This window comes from Dipteris shenzhenensis, chromosome 13 (assembly GCF_047967505.1).
Source record: "Dipteris shenzhenensis isolate YYH24624 ecotype China chromosome 13, Dip_SZ_1.0, whole genome shotgun sequence".
NCBI classification, from domain to species: Eukaryota; Viridiplantae; Streptophyta; class Polypodiopsida; order Gleicheniales; family Dipteridaceae; genus Dipteris; species Dipteris shenzhenensis.
In genome coordinates this window covers 43940904-43959027 of record NC_141608.1, presented here as the reverse complement: position 1 = coordinate 43959027, position 18124 = coordinate 43940904, and the positions used below count along the sequence as shown (strand labels likewise).

The window sequence follows — 18124 nt, the reverse complement described above, 5'->3', positions numbered from 1 at the left end:
GGAAAGAAAATTACGTATCTTTGGTGTACATGCAATCCACAAGGAGGCTGGGAGGATATTCGAGATGCCAGCGCCTGTGATTTTGGATTAGCTAGTGAATCAACGAGAAGAATGAAGGATTAGAAAGTGTTTGTTTCATCAGCCCGTTCAGTCACGCCAACCAGGTGCACCGTGAGTTCAAGCTCCATGGTACGGAAAGATGGGACCAAACCAGAGTCTGTAAAAAATATCACTCTTTGATTTCGCCCTGCTTATCTCCGTGGGCAGTTATCTACTTCAACACGGTTTTTTCTATAATCGTTCCAGCTACAAGCTCCCTCCGTACCAAAAGCTTGCTGTGAACTTCAGCTCTCGCTCTATGACCTTGAGACTCCACGCTTTTGTCTTCCTACCTAACACTCACCACGCTATACAATTCCCTTCGTCACAATTCCATCCTCACTTTTCTAGGCGTTCTTCGATCTCTCCCTTTGTGATCTCATGCCTACCCGGCATCTCCACCAAAAATGTGAGCAAGAGAAATTATCTACGTGCTGCGCGTGCTCTGAATACCGGATACAAGCAAGGGAGAAGGAGGGAGATAGATAGATAGATAGATATATATTAACATCTCTAAAAGGCCAAACGGCCTATGAGACTAAAACAGTTGATACATCTGCTAGTGTTGTCTCATCAAAGAGAACAAAATAAATAAGCTGAAGGCTGAGAGCTACTAAAGGTACTTACAGTCAGAGGGACTGCAAGTGACCCAAAACTAATGAAATACCAAGCAAGTATTTACTAAAAGCACCAATTGATCAGCATAGGCAGAAAGCTAATCAATAAAAAGGTTGCACTCTTCTTATGTCAAAAATTCCAATCATGGGCAGCTCTAGGATCTCATAACTCGGTGCCACACGTTTCCGGTGTTTGGCAATGTGGCACGGATCCGATGAAGATATGGGTGCCGGGCACGGGGTCTTGGGGGCCTGGGCCTCGGTGACCTGGATATGGCGATGGCTCGGTCCAAAATCACACCACTAGAGTGGCAATCTGCCTGTGGAGAGAGACCCACACCACAACAAGAAGCTATCTTTTTACAATCTGTACAACATGATCTTCTTTTTTTCCAGACACACATCACACGTACATGTATGGAAATCCAAAATCTCCAACTCTCCAAACACTTCCCCAAGCCCCCTCTTCACACCTAGTCCTAAACTTAACCACTCTATATGCCCCCCTATGGGAACACGTGCCCACACACTTGCATTTAATTACGTATCTTGACAACCGGTGACCCGATTGACACGGGAACAGTCAAATCTTGAAGCTCACCCAACACCACACCTCCCTTTGGACTCCATAGCGCAGGTGGACTTACAAAACAACCCAACACATCTTCCTACAAAATGTCACTAAAACCCACTAACCACCCCTAGTAGCAACAAAAATAAATTTTCACATAACACTGGTCAAACCATTTTCCCATAACACATCTGTCTATGTAGATGCTACTTTTGGCTTGAAAATGAACAGAAATGCCGTTGTAAGGACTATGGGCTCTCACAAATGAAATTCACCTGATGTCTGATACTGAGAAATAGGTGTGGAAAGCAACTGTAAATGAGAATGGCTTGCTGTCTGTATTTCGTACACGTGAAGTCAGTGTCAGATCTCCACCTGATGATAAGGCAACACGAAGTCGGAATTCAAAGCTGCAGCAAACCCAACTTTTTATAAGTATATAGACAATAATTTTAGCCTGTCCAAACCAATACCTGTATTTACAACGTGACCAACAGATAAAATCAAAGCCAAAATAAGTACTAGTAACTTAAACCCTGAAACTGGGTGGAATTGCAAGCAGAGAGAATCTTGTCACTCATAAAGATAAAAGCTAAGCATGGAGAGACTTTTGATGCCAAAGGGAATTGATAGGAGGAACATAATGCAACTTCTGTTAATAGCTGCACATTTATGCTACCTAAGATTAAACGATACAGATGGACACCTCAAAATCTGCTGAGTGGTACCAGTAAGGCCAAATCTTTGTATCTTCATCAGTCGGCTTTAGGATAAGGTCAACTATGACCTTGTTGTTGCTTGTAGATAAAGGCATGGGATCAGGATCTAAACTCCAAAATCTATTCCGAGCAAAGCCATGCTGCTCCGTCAAGCCAAGGTTGCTGAACTGCAGGGTATGTTGTAAAGGATGAGACATCCAAGGAAGCCATTTGAAATCCAATGTGGATCAAGGAACGAGGATACCTGAGGGAAACAAATAGGAATTCCTCCTCTGATAGCTTTAGGTGGCTTAAACACAGCCTGTTCAATACGCATAATAATATCAAGCTGTGAGTTTGCTCACAGCAGATTCCAACAACAAATTTTATGGAAACTAGAAAGTCTATGAAACATAATCGGTGTGCATAATATTGAATTGTGGTTTTGGCATATCTACAAAGTGGAAAAGGTGGCTACACTTGTGAAATGTGTGTACGTGCGCTCTTGCTCTTAATTGTATGCATGTGTGCGCCTGTCCACGTGTGTGGCCATGTGCATACATGTCAGGTACACCCACGCAAGGTTGTAGTGGGGTCTGGTACCTAGGGGTGCACGTGTGTGCGCGTGCATGCTATAAGGCAGGGATACACTGTTAACAAGGCACCTTACTGCTGACAAAGAGTAGCTCCTCCCCACGGTCATTCTTCCAAGATGTAACTTGACCACCAAACAGATGCACCTGCATATTTTCATTCCATAAGATTAATACTTTCATTGCATTGTTAAAAAAATAGAGCACTCAGTAAATGGGAACAAAACCGGAGCTCTAATTCAATCATTCAACACAGCTCTGGAAAGAGAGAGAGAGAGAGAGAGAGAGAGAGAGAGAGACTTGGACATGTCATGTTAAGGCTATGTCAAATGCTGCACATGATGGTGATGTGTGATGCTTGTGAATGAACTGTGTGCCAAGAGAAGTCATTTGAGGCTTGCACTCGCCCACTAAGCTGTACTCTTCTGTCTTTCTCAAGGATGCTTGCACTTGCCCACTAAGCTGTATTCTTCTGTCTTCCTCAAGGATGCTATTCAAGAAATGGTACTGACATGCAAGCTGTCACATCTCTTCACAAAATGTAACCACTTGTTTGGTAATTCTTTGTTTCCAATTTTTTTATTTTGGAATTCTCAATTCTTGGATTCAGCAAGACTACCAAAATATATAAACATGCTTTTCTTATTGTTCAGAAAGGTACTAGTTTGCTAGGATGTAGCATTTGACCAGCATGGGGGTTATGGGTGTTAGTGCCCCCCGAGTTGAGAAGCATCCCTATGAGAAGAAAGACTGCGACTCATCCAAGTACCTGAATCGGGGTATAGAGAATGTTTATAGTACCTGAGCGGTGAGCCTGTGAGATGAAAGAGACAAGGAGATACAAGACAAGACAAAAGACTCAATAGGCCTACACAATATGAGAGTCTACAACTGATCCTGGACTGGGACCATTGGATTGGTTTAATTATCAGAAAAAGTCAAAAAACAAATCGGTTTTTTGACAAATTAGAGGCCACCGCCTGGGCCTATGGCAGCACTCCTAGACTAGCATGTGGCAGGTCCATTCTTGGCACATGGCATCCGGGCTACAATCCTTGGACAGGGATAAGGGAAAGTTTCCTCATAGCCCACCAAACTCAGTCTACTTACAATCTTGAAGCCAGCCCAGCCCTTAGATTCCTTCTAGGGAAGAACTCGTCCTCTTCCTGAGGGGGAAATCAGTCACCTCCTAGGTCTATATAGGTAGAGGACCCTATGCATTTGCAGCTCTCCTCCGATTTTTCATGGAGCCTTGAAGCTCCCTTGCATTGAGCCTCCTCCCCCCCTCTCCCTTGGAGCCTCTAATGCCCTCACACCCACTCATTGGAGTTGCTACTACTACTGCACCTCTCTTCCCCTCTTGGAACAGCAGCCACCCGCTCTTTTCGGCAGCATCTCTCCCTTGCAACCAGCCCTCTGCTCAGTTCATCCAATTCCCTGCTCAGTTTACAGCCATTTATCTGCTCAATTGCACCCAAATCCTGCTCAGTTTGCAGTCATTTATCTGCTTCGTTTGCAGCCAGCTCCCTGCTCATTTTGCAGTTATTTATCTGCTCAATTTCCAGCCCCCTCCACAGCTATCCATCTGCTCAGTTTGCAGCCAGCTGTCTGCTCAATTTGCAACCAGCTCAAGTCTTTTCTAAGCCTCCTTAGCTGTAACTTTTCAAGTATTTCCAGGGAGAATTTTGCCTTGCATACAGGTTTTGACTAGGATGTACTCTCTGAGTTGTTCACTGCAAGAATGGTTGTGAAGTATAAGAATTTACTGTTACTGATGCTTTGAAACATTCATTTTGCAGGCACCATCCCTCAGGATTGGAGACGCCATGTAGAGGAAAAACAAAGAGATTAGTCCTTCTTGGTTTTGTTGTAGATAGAATGACCTGTTGATGTACAGTCTGAGTTCTAATCACAGTTTCTGTCTAGTTCTGCAGTCAATCTAGGTTAAACAAAATCCCCAAGTTTAGTCTCAAAATTCATCAAACATTGAGAAGAGTTCTACCTTAATACTTCAGTCGTATACCTACTTTACTGTATGAAGAGTGACTAGATAAGAAGGTACACGCACGCATGGACGGAAAAAAAAAGAAGGGGAGGGGGGGAACTTGACTTGGCCCTTTTTTTATTTTCCCTGAGAAAAGAATCTTCTATTAGTAAACTTGAGAAACGACACAGATCAGCAACCAATGGGATGCTTGACCAATTACCAAAAAAAGGGGGGGGGGGGGATGGGGGCTGCCTGCTTCTCAATGTCCCAGATCACTGCCTGAAGTACCACGAAAACAGGTGCCAACCTCAAAGATGAAGGACTACACAACCAGCGGAGCCCTTGATCCATATGCCTGCAGGCCAAGCCTTGCACAAAGGCACCCACCTTTCAGCGAACTTGACTTGCGAAACCATCCCTGCCTTGCTCCAGAGTGGCTCGCAAGATGTGGATGATATCATGCCAGATGTTGATGAGGGTGGCTATAGGCGGAGTCCGCTGGCCTCCAATCAATAAACTGCAATAAGCTACCCAAATATTCCAGGCCATGATGCTGGCAATTGTCTCCCGGACACTTCTCTAGAGAGAATTGGGGTCTCCGCCGACTAGAGGGGGAGACCGAATCCTTAATATCCAAACGAGTGACACCCAATCCATTCTATCATGTCGGCTAGAGAGACCATCTCAATGAGAAAAGCATTGTCTCTGTCAGCCAAGCTTCCATGCCCCAGGTGAAGTCCCATCAAGTGCATTGCATCCTAGCCAATACCCCAAGAGAGCACTACCAAAGACATTGGGGAACTCCATAGGCAGTGAGCTCTCGTCTCAAGGTGCCTAGCATCACAACACTGACAAGACCCATCTACCATCATCTTGCTCCAACCAAGGTCCTATTGGCAGACCTCCATGAGCTATCAGCCAAAACTGGGGTGGAAGCTAGTCCAAAGGCCGGACCAAAACTTGGTAAGGAGCTCGTGGCACTTGCTGCTCGACTCTGGAGCCAATGATGCTCTCATAAGGGGGTCCAAGCCAACACATCCTACTGAAGCCATCTACCAATGTGGGTGGTGTAAAGAAGAAGAGTACCTCTGCCACTAGATCTAAGTACACTACTCTACATCACCAGAACCACTACCCAAATCCCATTGCACCTCTTGTAAGGGTCTGCCCTCCAATAACCACATACACCACCTCGAATGATCCTGCCCTTATTTGAAGGGTTTGGTGTAGAGGTCAAGCGCATGATATTCATAGTGCTATGGAGGGAGAAAACACAAATACAACACCGTAGCCATTAGTGTGTATTGATAGAGATGGTGTGTGTGTGATAGGCAAGCACTTAGCACACCATGATAGGGCTAAGAACGTGGTATTCTTGCATTACATTTGGGATATCTTTATAGATAAGATTACATTGAGATGTAGTCTCTCATTGGCCCATTTCATTGACTTGCCCAATGCCAAATCATCCTTATCTTTTAGATCTTTCTCAACTCTTTAGACTTACCAACTCATCCTTATATGCTAGATCTTTCTCACCTCTCTAGAGCTTGTTCACGTGCTCTTGTAGGCATCATTCTCTCAACATTTGGGATCAATGATCCACCTCTGTCACAGATGGCAAACTACTTTGATCCTCTGCTACTCTATTGAGTCTATGACACCATCATCCCCCAAGTCTATCTCACCACAATCGAACTCCATCTGTAGTAACCCAATCGAGCCGATAGTGAAGTTGACCAAGGAGCGCTTGTCATGATCCTACTGCAAGAAGGAGACCCTTAACCCAAAACCCTATCCCAGAGGACTGCCACATATATGTGGCATCTAGAGTCATGCCAAGCCTCTCCTACCATGCCTCTACAAGAATGGTGGTTTGGACTTGTGTAGTCCCCTACATCCTTCTACTAGCTCCTCTCAGTTAAGCATGCACGCTCAACTTCTCCTCAAGCTATTGTGGGAGCCAGCTCCAAGCCCCCTGAGATCTCGTTGGGCCACTGACCCACTAAGCCAACCTAATGTGGGCTTTGCCCCAACATATTACCCTCTTGGTCTCTCACATACAGATGCATATCAAGGGTTGATGCTTGAGCTCGTGTAGGCCATATTTCTTAGACTCGAATCCTCTCTTTAAACTTCCACGAAAAATGCCCAACCCTCGCCAACAACTTGTGAGAGAATTATGGCGCTTGGGGGCCCGGAAGTACACAAAAGTCTCAAAGGAGTACTCTGTCTCCCTAGAGATCTCGATTTTCATTCTGTAGCTTTTGAAAGGAGGCACCATTGTAGTGGGCAACTCCACTTATACTTATGGGGCTTCAACTTCGCAGCCACATCTTCAATGCCCAAATGATAGAGATGTTGGAAGTGTGGTCAGCATAGACGGGTCAGATACTATGGCTATCACACTGTCACAATGCCACATTCCAAATTGCTTTCCCTAGATACACGTGTGGTTGTAGGTGTAGAATGGCAATGATTCGTTTAAAGAGGAGCGAGAAGCTCAACCAAGTGATGCATTGGCCTCTAAACCAATGTCTAGTTAGGCTAGAATCTCAACCTCGTTCTTGATGTCTTAGGTCAATCTGGACTACTACACCTTTAAGCCTCAGCAAAATCCAAACGTTCAAAAGTAGCCATGCACGTTTCTCAAACTTGAGAGCCTTGTTCATCACCCCCTCATCTTCTCCATGAGTTGGAACCAAGTGATTTGGAATGTGCATGGTTTCCACGATCATACACGCCAATAGTTGTAGCACCAATTTTATGACAGGAGTTGCAGAGAAGCCCTCGTTGGGTGATCATGTGATATTCTCATCCTTCAAGGGCGCATTTTTTCAGCCTTGCATGCCTACAGATGAAGATGCCATCTTCCAAAAACGGGACAGATATCTAGTCCCTAACAAGGGATGGAGCAAGGTTGTTTGCATCGGCCCTAGGTGTTTAAGCAAGGTGAGCTCATAGCGAGAAGAGTAGCATGGATTGGTTTGAGGATGAGATATGGAGTAGGGATCATCAATGTATATGCAACTACATGCCATTGATAAAGAGCACCCTTTTGGAGCTCAATTATAAAGTGTCTACCAACCATGGATTCTTGGATTTTTGGAGGTGACTTCAACAATCTGGAATTCCATGACAAGTTTCGTCTTGGATAGCATTGGCACGATGGGCTTTTAGAGAGATTGGAGAAATTTACATCGGCGATTGGGCCATGCACCATCAAATGCATCTCCCTCAACATCGCCATTGTGAGTCTTGAACCAAATAAATTTCATCCCAAAATCACACCAAGCTATTATGCAATTTAATCCAAGTTGAGCCTAATAGGAGGGTCCTAGAAGCCTGAAAATATGGCTGCTGCCCTCAAATAGAAAGTGGAGACAACCAAGGCTACATTCCTAACAAGGCATCCGCAACCTCATTTTCTTTTCCCTTCCTGCATTCAATGTCAAAGCCATATGCTGCACTTTAGCTAACCACCTCTGTTGCTTGGCTAACAAGCTAGGGTGCATAAGAAAGTATGTAAGTGTCTGGTGATTGGTCTTGACTTTGATCTTGCTGCCATATAGGTAGTGATCCCACTTTTTGAAGTCATATAGGATTGCCAACAATCTTCAAAACTGCATGTGCTTTCGTGGACCACGAGAAAGCGTCCTTCACAAGATCCATGAAATGGGCTGCCCTTTTGGGCAAATGTAGAAAAGGCAAATTAGAGAAAGGGGGATAGAAGAGCGGAAGGGAGAGAGAGGAACGGGGAGGAGAGAGATAGGGTAGGAGAGAGAGAAAGGAAAGGTAGAGAGAGAGAGAGAGAGAGAGAGAGAGTAGCCAACAAGTGGAGGAAGGAAAGAGAGCAGATAGGATTAGATGTCACATCAAAAGTGGTACAAGAGTGGAAAGCTTGGGCTTATATAGTCCCCTCCATTATCCCCTCTAACCCTCACTAAAGCACCCCTAAATTAACCCCCCTTTCCCCTTCATTACAACTATCCCTACCCATAGACTTTTGCTTCTCAAAATTACATGTATTGGCTATCACACAAGGGTGCTGAGATAGCAAAGTGATGATCGGCCTGATAAAAGATAGGGTAACTCTTGCACAATGCTCTCTAGCTGGCGATTGTTCAACCTCTGGAAGTCCTTTCCATTTGATGAGGTATTCAATGTATAGCCTGTTATTACAGAGTACTCCATCTCTGAAACCCACAAAGCGCTCGGGAACATAAAGGATATGACCTTCCTCATCCATAGGCGGCAGCTCTAGATGTATACCCACATGCTGGCCTACATTCATTTCAGCAGACACATGAAACACATTGCGAATCTTGGAGGTACTCAGTAGCTCCAAATTCATATGCTACCTCCCAATCTTGCGGACTATCATATAAGGGCCATAATACCGATGACCCCTCAATGAAGCATAGTGATTTCTATGCAGACGTAAATGCACATAATCCCCTTCCTTGGAAACCAAGTATCTCCTTCATTCATCCACACATTTCATATGCTTGGCTTGGGCATCTTGCATATTCTTTTTAGCCAATTGTAGAAAAGCTTCCATCCTCTCTAAGTCATTTCGTGCTTCGCAACCAAGTCTGGCATTCCCACTTTGCACCCATGACATTGAGTGTTGTTGTAGCAAAATTCAGCAAGTGCAAGACACTTATCCCATGACCTCTAGGTATTATGACATAGATACCTCAAGTATTCCTCTACCCATTCATTCACCCTTTCAGACTGACCATCAGTCTCAGGACAGTATGCAGTGCTAGGAGTAAAGTACCCACTACTCTAAAAAATTCTTGCCATAAGTGATCCATAAATCTTCCATCTCTATCACTTACAAATTTTTGAGGGAATCCACGACGCTTAAAACACTTGATCAATGAGCTACCAAACAACTTGTGAAGCTAAATATTGGGTCTTAGTGGGTATGAAATGGGCTTGTTTTGTCAGCCTATCCACTAAAACATAGATGTTGTCCCATCCCCGAGGCAATCTTGTGATAAAATCCATCGCTATGTGTGCCGATTTGCCCTGTGGAATGGGTAATGGCTTGCAACAAACCAGCTGGCAACTTGCTGTCCACTTTGTTTTGCTTGCATGGCAAACATTCAACACATGTTTGACTACAACTCTCCATAGATCTTCCTTGAACTTTGCCTTACTCTGTCATACGTCTTCGTGACACCTGTATGCCCACCATAGGATTATTTCCCTCAACACTAGTGTCTATATTGTGAGTCTAGAGCCAAGGAGATTTTGTTCTAGAACAATATCAGCTCGTAATCCAACGTAAAGCCAAGATGATCCTGGCATGAGGGCTCTTGCAATTCTGAAAATATGGCTGCTGTCTTTGCATTCTGCGTGTACTCTTCTTGAATGCCATGTATCCAATCCTGGTAAATGTTAGAGACTACAGACAACGTGCAATCCCATATCCTGGACAAGGCATCTACAACCACATTTTCTTTCCCCTTCCTGTACTCAGTGTCAAAATCATAGAATTGCACTGAAGCCAACCAACTTTTGCTTGGTTGGGCTGCACGAGGAAAAATATGAGTGTCCTATGGTCAATTTTGACCTTGGATTTGCTCCCATATTAGTAATGCCACTTTTTGAAGGCATGTAGGATGGCCAATATTCCCTAATCATAACTTGCTAGTTGAGCTCTTTGCCTCAAATTTTCTGCTTCATAAGCTATTATACCATGCTCTTGTCGTAAAAAAACCCCCAAGCCTTTGCCACTAGCATCTGCCTCCACAATGAATGGCTGTGAGAAGTCAGGGATACAAGGCAAATTTTAGGTCTTCAAAATTGAGCTGCGCCTCCTTTGACCACAAAAAGGCATCCTTCTTCAAGAGGTCGTTAAGAAGGGTTTAGTGGCCATGGCCATTCCCTCACGCATTTCACCTTTGCGGGGTTCGCTTGGATCCCATCTTTGCTCACAGTGTGTACCAAATATTCAACCTCTTCTACTACAAAGGTACATTTGCTGGATTTTGCATAAAGTGATGCAACTCAAAATTTCCAGCACTTGTTCGACATGTTCAATGTGCTCCTACTCGCTCTTGCTGTAAATGAAGATGTCATCAAAGAAAGCCAGCGCATATCAGAAGAGAAGCGGCTGCAATATTTTGTTCATGAGTGCCTAAAAGGTGGCCGGTGCATTTAGCTTCCAAATGGCATCACCTTGAACTCATACAAACCCCTTGCCATACGGAAGGCTGGTTTGTGCTCATCACACTCTAATCCGATGATAACCCGATCGTAGATCTATCTTTGTGAAAAACTGAGCATCCTTTAGATCCAACAAATCATCAGTCTTGGGAATTGGAGATCTGTTTTTTATGGTATCCTTGTTCAGATCCCTGTAATCAATGCACATACGGTATGATGACCCATCTTTCTTTTTCACAAGGAGCACTAGAGAGGCAAAGCGAGAAGTGCTATGAGAAATGAAATTCTTCTCAAGCAACTCCCGTACTTGTCTTGCCACTTTCCCCTGTTCCACTTTAGAAAGACATGTGAAGCTTTGTTTGTGGGCTTACTTCCAAGCTCCAAAACTATGGCATGATCAAGGCCCCTCAACTAACATGGCATATCAGCAAATATAACAGCAAAATATAAGAGCAACTGCTACATTTCCATATCCTTCACCTCAAGCATGCTGCCCGTATGAACCACTGACACATGTAATGCATAAATGGCGCTTTCTTTCTTGAGCTCCCGGGCAAACTGCCTTGCTGAAACGATCTGTATTTTTGGGCCTGTCAAACCCTATAATACCATTGTTTTTCCCTTATATGCAAAGTGGAGAGTCATGGCATAACCATTGACACATGTCATGCATAAATGGCTATGTCTTTCTTGAAGCTCCCGAGCCAACTGCCTTGCTGAAATGATGTTCATTTTTGGGCTTGTCAAATCCTGTAATACCACTGTTTTGCGCTAAGGACATGTGCCAAGAGCGTGGTTTTGATATCAATGCAATGAAGGAGACATGCAGAAGTAGAATAGCATGATAAAATAGCAAAATGGGAGTGAGAGGGAGGGATGAGGAAAAAAGGGGGTTTGGGGGGAGAGAGAGAGAGAGAGAGAGAGAGAGAGAGAGAGAGAGAGAGAGAGAGAGACTGGGGGCGAGTAGGAGATAAGAAAAGGGAGCTAGGGACTGCACAAAGTTGATGTTATGTACCCTCAAACTAAAAGCGGGATAAGATAGCAAAATGGGAAGAGAGGGAGGGATGGAGGAAAGAAGAGGGTTTTGGGAGGGGGTGGTGGAGAGAGAGAGAGAGAGCAAGGAAAGGGAGCTAGGGACTGCACAAAGTTGATGTTATGTACCTAGATGCTATTCCTCAAGTTAGTTAAGCTAATGTGGGGCTAGAGGACTTTAATAATAGCGAAGGGCCAGTTGGCTGATTTTATTTTTTTTCCCAAGAAAATTACTTCATTAAGTATGAATAAAAACTGCGAGAGCAAGCTCAAATGCGGGAATACATCATGCTACGCATGAGGGAAAAAAACAGCTCAAAAGGAGCTAATAAAAAACCAAGGCGGAGGCTGAAAATGCCACCTCTACCCTGAGGGAGACTCAGAGAAGAAAGGAGATCCTCTCCAAACTCTGAAAAAAGTAACTCTTCTGGCAGTCGCTGCTCTGGAGGATCCCTACATGCTCGGCCAAATGGCCATCAGAGTGTGTACTGTGTCGGTCCAAATACTGGCCATAACCTGAGAGGGGTGAACCTGGGTACCCTCCATCGTTTCTGTACACCTGGCTCTCCAAATATGCCAAGCTGCAATGCTAGCCAGAATCTCCCATGATGTGTCTACTGAGGCATGAGCAGCTCTGAAAGGAGTGAAGTGAACATCCTGGAGGGAACAAAACTCCACTGAGTGTCGCCGTACAATGAGAGCTGGATCTAGATCATGTCCCTCGAAGAACACCTGAGGGCTAGTAAGAGAGAACCTCGAAGAACCCTAGGTCATATAGAAAGATGCTGTATAAAAGATGCTGAAAATGTAAAGGAATGCTTGTCCCTAAGAACACTCCCCACCAAGTGGACTCTGTAATCGGCATGTCATCTGTCTATACACTTTACCGGAATGGCTGCTTCTATCTGTTGTATCCTGCCTGCACTCCCTCTGAGGTGGCCAACTGCTAAGAGTCTAGAAGTCTCCTAAAGGCCTGCCAGGTGCCTACTGTAGCAATAGGTCCCCTCTCCCATCTAGACCACTGCATATAGTATGACACTCCAAGTGGCCTACCATGGTCATCCAATATCGAGTCATTCCACATAACTGGCTGCTTGTGGATTTCTTCACGAGAGGTGGGTCGAACTCTGCGAAGAGTGTTTCTGAAGCTGCCCCAAGCTTTCAGAATAGCAACCATGAGAGGGGACAGATGGACTGAAGTAAGGATCCATCTAGTGCTGTCCATCCAATCTCCCTCATGAGATGGAGTACAAGATTGAATGATGTGTGAATAAATCTTTTCAAGGCTCCTGTCCAGGCATCAATCCACGTACTACGAACTTGCAAAGCAAGGCCATACACTGCAAGTTCGGGTCAATAATATTGAGACCTCCTCCTCCTATGGGGGGAGAATGAGGGTCTCCCAAGCCACCCTGGCTACAACATATGAGGTGCCATATAAACCAATCCATAGGAAGTTCCTGACAGGTCTCATGAGCTGAGCCATACAACCTGTAGACCTGCACCAAGTGTGCCCTCCAGAAAGCCCTAGTCTACCTTGTCATAAGCTTTCTCAAAGTCCAGAAGTAGAATGGCCAGCCTGTGGCCATTATACATGGCCTAGTCAGAAGCCTCCCAAAATGAGAAGATGTTGTCAAAGATGCTCCTGCCATGCACAAAGCCTGTTTGCGTATCATGGATAAGATCTGGCAGAAAGAGCTGCAGATGAAGGCTAATAGCTTTTGCTAAGATTTTATACAAAGCACCCAGCAAAGTAATCGGTCTCCACTGAGACACTAAATTCCTGCAACCCCCTTTTGGAATCAAATGAATGAGCCCCTCCATAAGTGAGTCTGGCATCTCACCCAAGTCCCAAACACCCTGCAAGGCTGTAGAAAAGTGATCCCCAATCTGATACCAAAAAGTAATAAAAAATAAGGGGATAAGTCCATCTAAACCAGGACACTTGCCCTTGTGAAGGGCAGAGAGAGCAGTCCTGAACTCTGTCTTGGTGAAGGGTGCATCAAGTGAGACAGTCATATCCCTAGTCACCAACCAAGCACTGCAAAATAACCACTCTAGCATCATATGTCGCCTGAGTGTCATGATCTATTGTAAGAAGGGAGAAATAGAAATCGGTGGCAACGTGCAAGACGACATCCGGATTTGTCTGAAGAACTCCACATGAGTCAACAAGATGTGAGACGCCCTCCTTACTATGTCTGGGGCCAAGAGTAGAGAAGAACTGCTTGTTGACCCTACCTCGTGTCTGAGTCCAAAATGACTCTCTGGCATGAAAGGCATACTCTGCTCTCTAATCTAAAGACTGCTGCTACAGCAAGACACTCCTGAATCCAAGCATCTGTAGGCTCTTCTGCTCCTCCCTCTAGAGGGCAGCCAATTGCTGACTGATACCTATCTCATGCTTGAAGATCTCACCCCTCCTGATACGAGCAACTGAAAGATAAAAGTTGCTAATACCAGAGAGGACTGCAGCTAAGTCTGACGAAGAAAGCTACCCATCATGCATATGAGATACCCAAGTCCTCAACACTATCGCTGTAAGGCCCTCCTCTCTATAAAAGGCATCTGGAATCCTAACACTGGCAGAGCGCCCCCTCACATGAGGATCTGAAACCATCAGAATCACTGAAAAATGATCCGAAGTGGACACCCCAACCGCAATGCTAACTGTACCACCTCTGTCAAGAGCCCAATCATCCACATAAAATCTGTCAATCCATGCATGGATAGGCATCTGCAATCTCCTGTTCGACCAAGAAAACAGAGAGAATGTGGCTGAGTGTGAAAAGCATCATCGTGCCAAGAATCCCTACCACTGTACTGAAAAAGGAAGGCATCCCAAGCTGCTCTCTCTAGGGAGTGGATACCACCTTCCCTACCACCTCTGTTGTCTGAGGGCATTTCAACTATGTTGAAATCGCCCCTTATAATCCAAGCCTCTGCAATATGTGACCAAGAGAGCAGTTCCTTTCATAGAAGGGCCCAATCCCCTCTAGAATTGAAAAAATTAAGGTTTAAAAGACCAACCTTATGCCCATCAATCAAAAGTATAATCCACTGAGCTCTAGAAGGGACTATGATCCCATGTCCAATCACCAAGGGGAGTATAGAAGAAGAAACAGAGATCCAAGTACCTCCCCAACAGAGATGATGTACCTCCCCTGATGCCCAAGGCGGGTGACCAAAAAGTATGGCCTGAGAGAAGCTTACCCGACTTGGCACAATCCCTAACATCCAATTTGTGTTCCTGAATCATAAGAATATCAATGGGTCCCCCAGTAACACCTGGATGAAGTTGGTTACGAATCAGCTGCCTACGGCGGCGGTAAGATACCCCCAAGGCCCTAAATGTTCCAACTGACAATCCTCATCTGTGAGGGAACGAGGCCGGATGGAAGATCCCACCCGACCTGGTAGCGGAGAAAAGTCCTCTCTTGAGAAAAGTTCCTCCTATCGAGAGGAGGGAAGTCAACTGGGGATAGCACACCTACACCTCCTAAAGGAAAAACTATGTCCATGGATGTCTGAAAGATGTGCTCCACAAGTGTAGAGGGTACAAACTCCTTCTCTGCCTCAAACTCAGCCAAGTATGCCATAACTGAAAAATGAATTCCTGTGAGGTACCTCTGACGCAGGAGTGCGAAGGAGCCTTGCGGATGGAGGAGTGGAACCAATAACCCCCTTACCTCTGTTAGGTGTAGAAAGAAGTGCAAGAGAAGGAGGTTGGTACTGCATGACCTCGTGGTAGTGCTGCATGACCTCCGCCATGACTTTGGCATTACACTCAAGTAAGGCACGGGTCTCTACCATAAGGATCTTCCTAGGTAAGCACTCCCGTGAACACCTAAAGAGACAGGAGCAGTCTCAACACCTGAAGGAACAAGAGCAATCTCAACAGCACATGGAATCAGGATAGGAATGTCTATTGCCTGAAGAGACGGGTCCGCGGCGCCATCAATGGTAGCCTGAGGTGGGATTGGCTCACCAACTCTAACAGACACCCAACAGGGGACGACAAAAACAGGACATGCTAACTGTCTTGTCCGCACTGAAGAAGTATCAGGATGAGAGGCTGATGGTCCTAGCTACACTAAAGAAGTACCAGGACGAGAGGCTGACGGCCCTGGCTGTGAAGTCGAAGATCCAGCAGTGCAGGAAGATGTAGGATAAGGAGCAAGTCGTGAGAGAGGTCCCAAAAGGGTGGAGCTATGAGACGCACACGTGGACCTTTTAGGTCTTTTCTTCTTTCTTTTCCTTAGGCAATCTCTGGCAAAGTGCCCAAGGGTCCTGCAAATCCTACACTGATCCTGTCTCCCTACAATCTTAACTCTCTGTCTGAAGAAGGAGCCATCTGGACGCTAAAGCATAATGTGGTCATGTGAGATGTTAAGGTCAGAGACAATGACCCTAACACGCAGTACCCCATCCAACCTGACTACCTTCGCTGTTGAGGAAGCATCCCAGGAGAGGGGGGGATCTCGGTAACCATCCCAAAGGTGACTCCAATGGAATGCAAAAGTCGATGGTACACCTAAGAAAGGCCGAAAAATCTCATGAAGAGTGACGTCGTTCGGCTATAGTCCTCGACAGGATCAAACCCCAATGAGAAACGGGTCAAAAAAATCCTCCTGGAGCTCAGTGCTAACGGACTAGCCTGAAGCACTATACCTGCTACCTCCAAGGAGTCAAAAACAACCTAGAAGAATCCTCACCCAAACAGATGAACATTTGTGAGGTACCCTAAGAGGTCTCCAGGTAGAGCGGAGAGCATCCAATCCCTATCCTGTAATCTGGAAGGGTGGGACCAATGGATGCAAGCAAAGAGTGATGTCGAACTCTCTTGCTCTGCGTCTTTCTTAAGCTACTGCAACTCGTCTTTTGAAAAAATCACTATTTTCACGACCGGTGGGAGTGGATGAAGATTGGCTGAAGACAGAGCCGGACCCATGGATGCAAGCAAAGAGTGATGTATGTCGAACTCTCTTGCTCTGCATCTTTCTTAAGCTGCTGCAACTCGTCTTTTGAAAAAATCACTGTTTTCACGACCGGTGGGATGGACGGAGATTTTGGCTGAAGACAGAGCCATCGCCAATCGAGGTGAGTGAGGCCGACTCGAACACGAAGAAGTTCCTTCCACACTAACCTGCCCGGGAAGGAGAAAGGAGGAGGGGGGCTGAGGAGGAGGAGGAGGGGGGGCTCAGAAGGAGAGGGAGGAGGGGACTGAGGAGAGGAGGAGGAGGAGGAGGAAGAGAGGAAGGATGAGGAGGAGGATGGGAGAGAAGGCTGCCGAGAATAGGAGGCAGCCGGGAGGAGGCGGGGAGGGAGAAGACAAGGGAGGCTGCCAGGAGGGAGGAGGCAGAAGAGGGAGAGTAGGCAGGGCAGTAGGAGGAGAAGAGGGGGTAGGCGCAGAGGGGGGAGGGACAGAGAGGGAGAGGGAGAGGGAGAGGGGGAGAAGGGAAGCGGGTAGAGGGTGTTAGATATCAATGCTCCACTCTCGTGGAACTACACGGAAACCAGCTAACTCTACTTGTAAGTCCCCCATATGAGGAGAAGGTATTTGAGTAGCTCGGTTATCCGTTAGGTCCTGGTTTGGACACCAGATGGAGGCCATGTGTGGCCTGATGGCTAGACGGCTTTAGATAGAGTTGACACACCGCCAACTAGGCTACATGCAAGTGCGGGAAGGTATCCCATGACTGACCGCACTGAAGGTAGACGGAGCATTTCCCAGGGCAGGCCACTCTCGGGTTACGAGGCCCGTTTGGAGCCTCAGATGATCCCGGATGGCTCTGGGCCGAACGGTAACCATAGGTTAGTTGCTCTATTTTGCGCACTGGTTCTATCGTGTGGTCGGTGGCCTATTTCGGGACCAACCCCCAGTCGATCGTTTTGGGCAGACTGGGTCGGTCACCCAATTGGCTCTAACCGACTACTTGTGGTGGCTATATAAGAGCAAGCCCGTGAAGCCCATTTCATCACTGGCTACAGCAACCATGATTCCTTAGCATCCAACCTCCACCTTCTACTATTTCTAGCACGCCATTGAAGCTTCTTTCACAGGAGCGCACGACTGGGAAGCAGCGCGATCTATTGTATCAGTTCTACAGTAATCAAATTTTTGATTCTCCATACTATCTGTTTTTCTCTCTTGCGTACGAGATCCTCTTATCTGTTGAGCACAGACGACGTGTTGTTTTCTTACATAGTATTAGAGCCTGGACTCTAGCAAGAAGATTTGATAGTGTGTATCTGTTTGCGAGCAAATTCTGAGAGATGGCCCAGCCCGCAAGACTGCGAATCCCACCGTTCGGTGAAAGCGAAAAGTTGGACGGCACTAACTATCC

At 45.9% G+C, this 18124-nt stretch overlaps 1 protein-coding gene across 2 annotated transcripts in view; it reads right to left on the bottom strand.

Moving 5' to 3' along the window:
* The window catches only part of LOC147895445 (putative glucose-6-phosphate 1-epimerase), a 49314-nt gene that overhangs the window by 15090 nt on the left and 16100 nt on the right, over positions 1–18124 (bottom strand). The window contains exons 2-5 of one of the 2 annotated variants that reach the window (XM_087383516.1): positions 2651–2725; positions 2251–2307; positions 2016–2173; positions 1563–1697 (exon numbers count right to left, since the gene is read on the bottom strand). In XM_087383516.1, coding sequence (XP_087239642.1) covers positions 1563–1697; positions 2016–2173; positions 2251–2307; positions 2651–2725 — 425 coding nt within the window. Of the gene's footprint in view, positions 1–1562; positions 1698–1993; positions 2174–2250; positions 2308–2650; positions 2726–18124 lie in introns of both variants that reach the window. The other variant, XM_087383517.1, reaches the window with a different exon arrangement.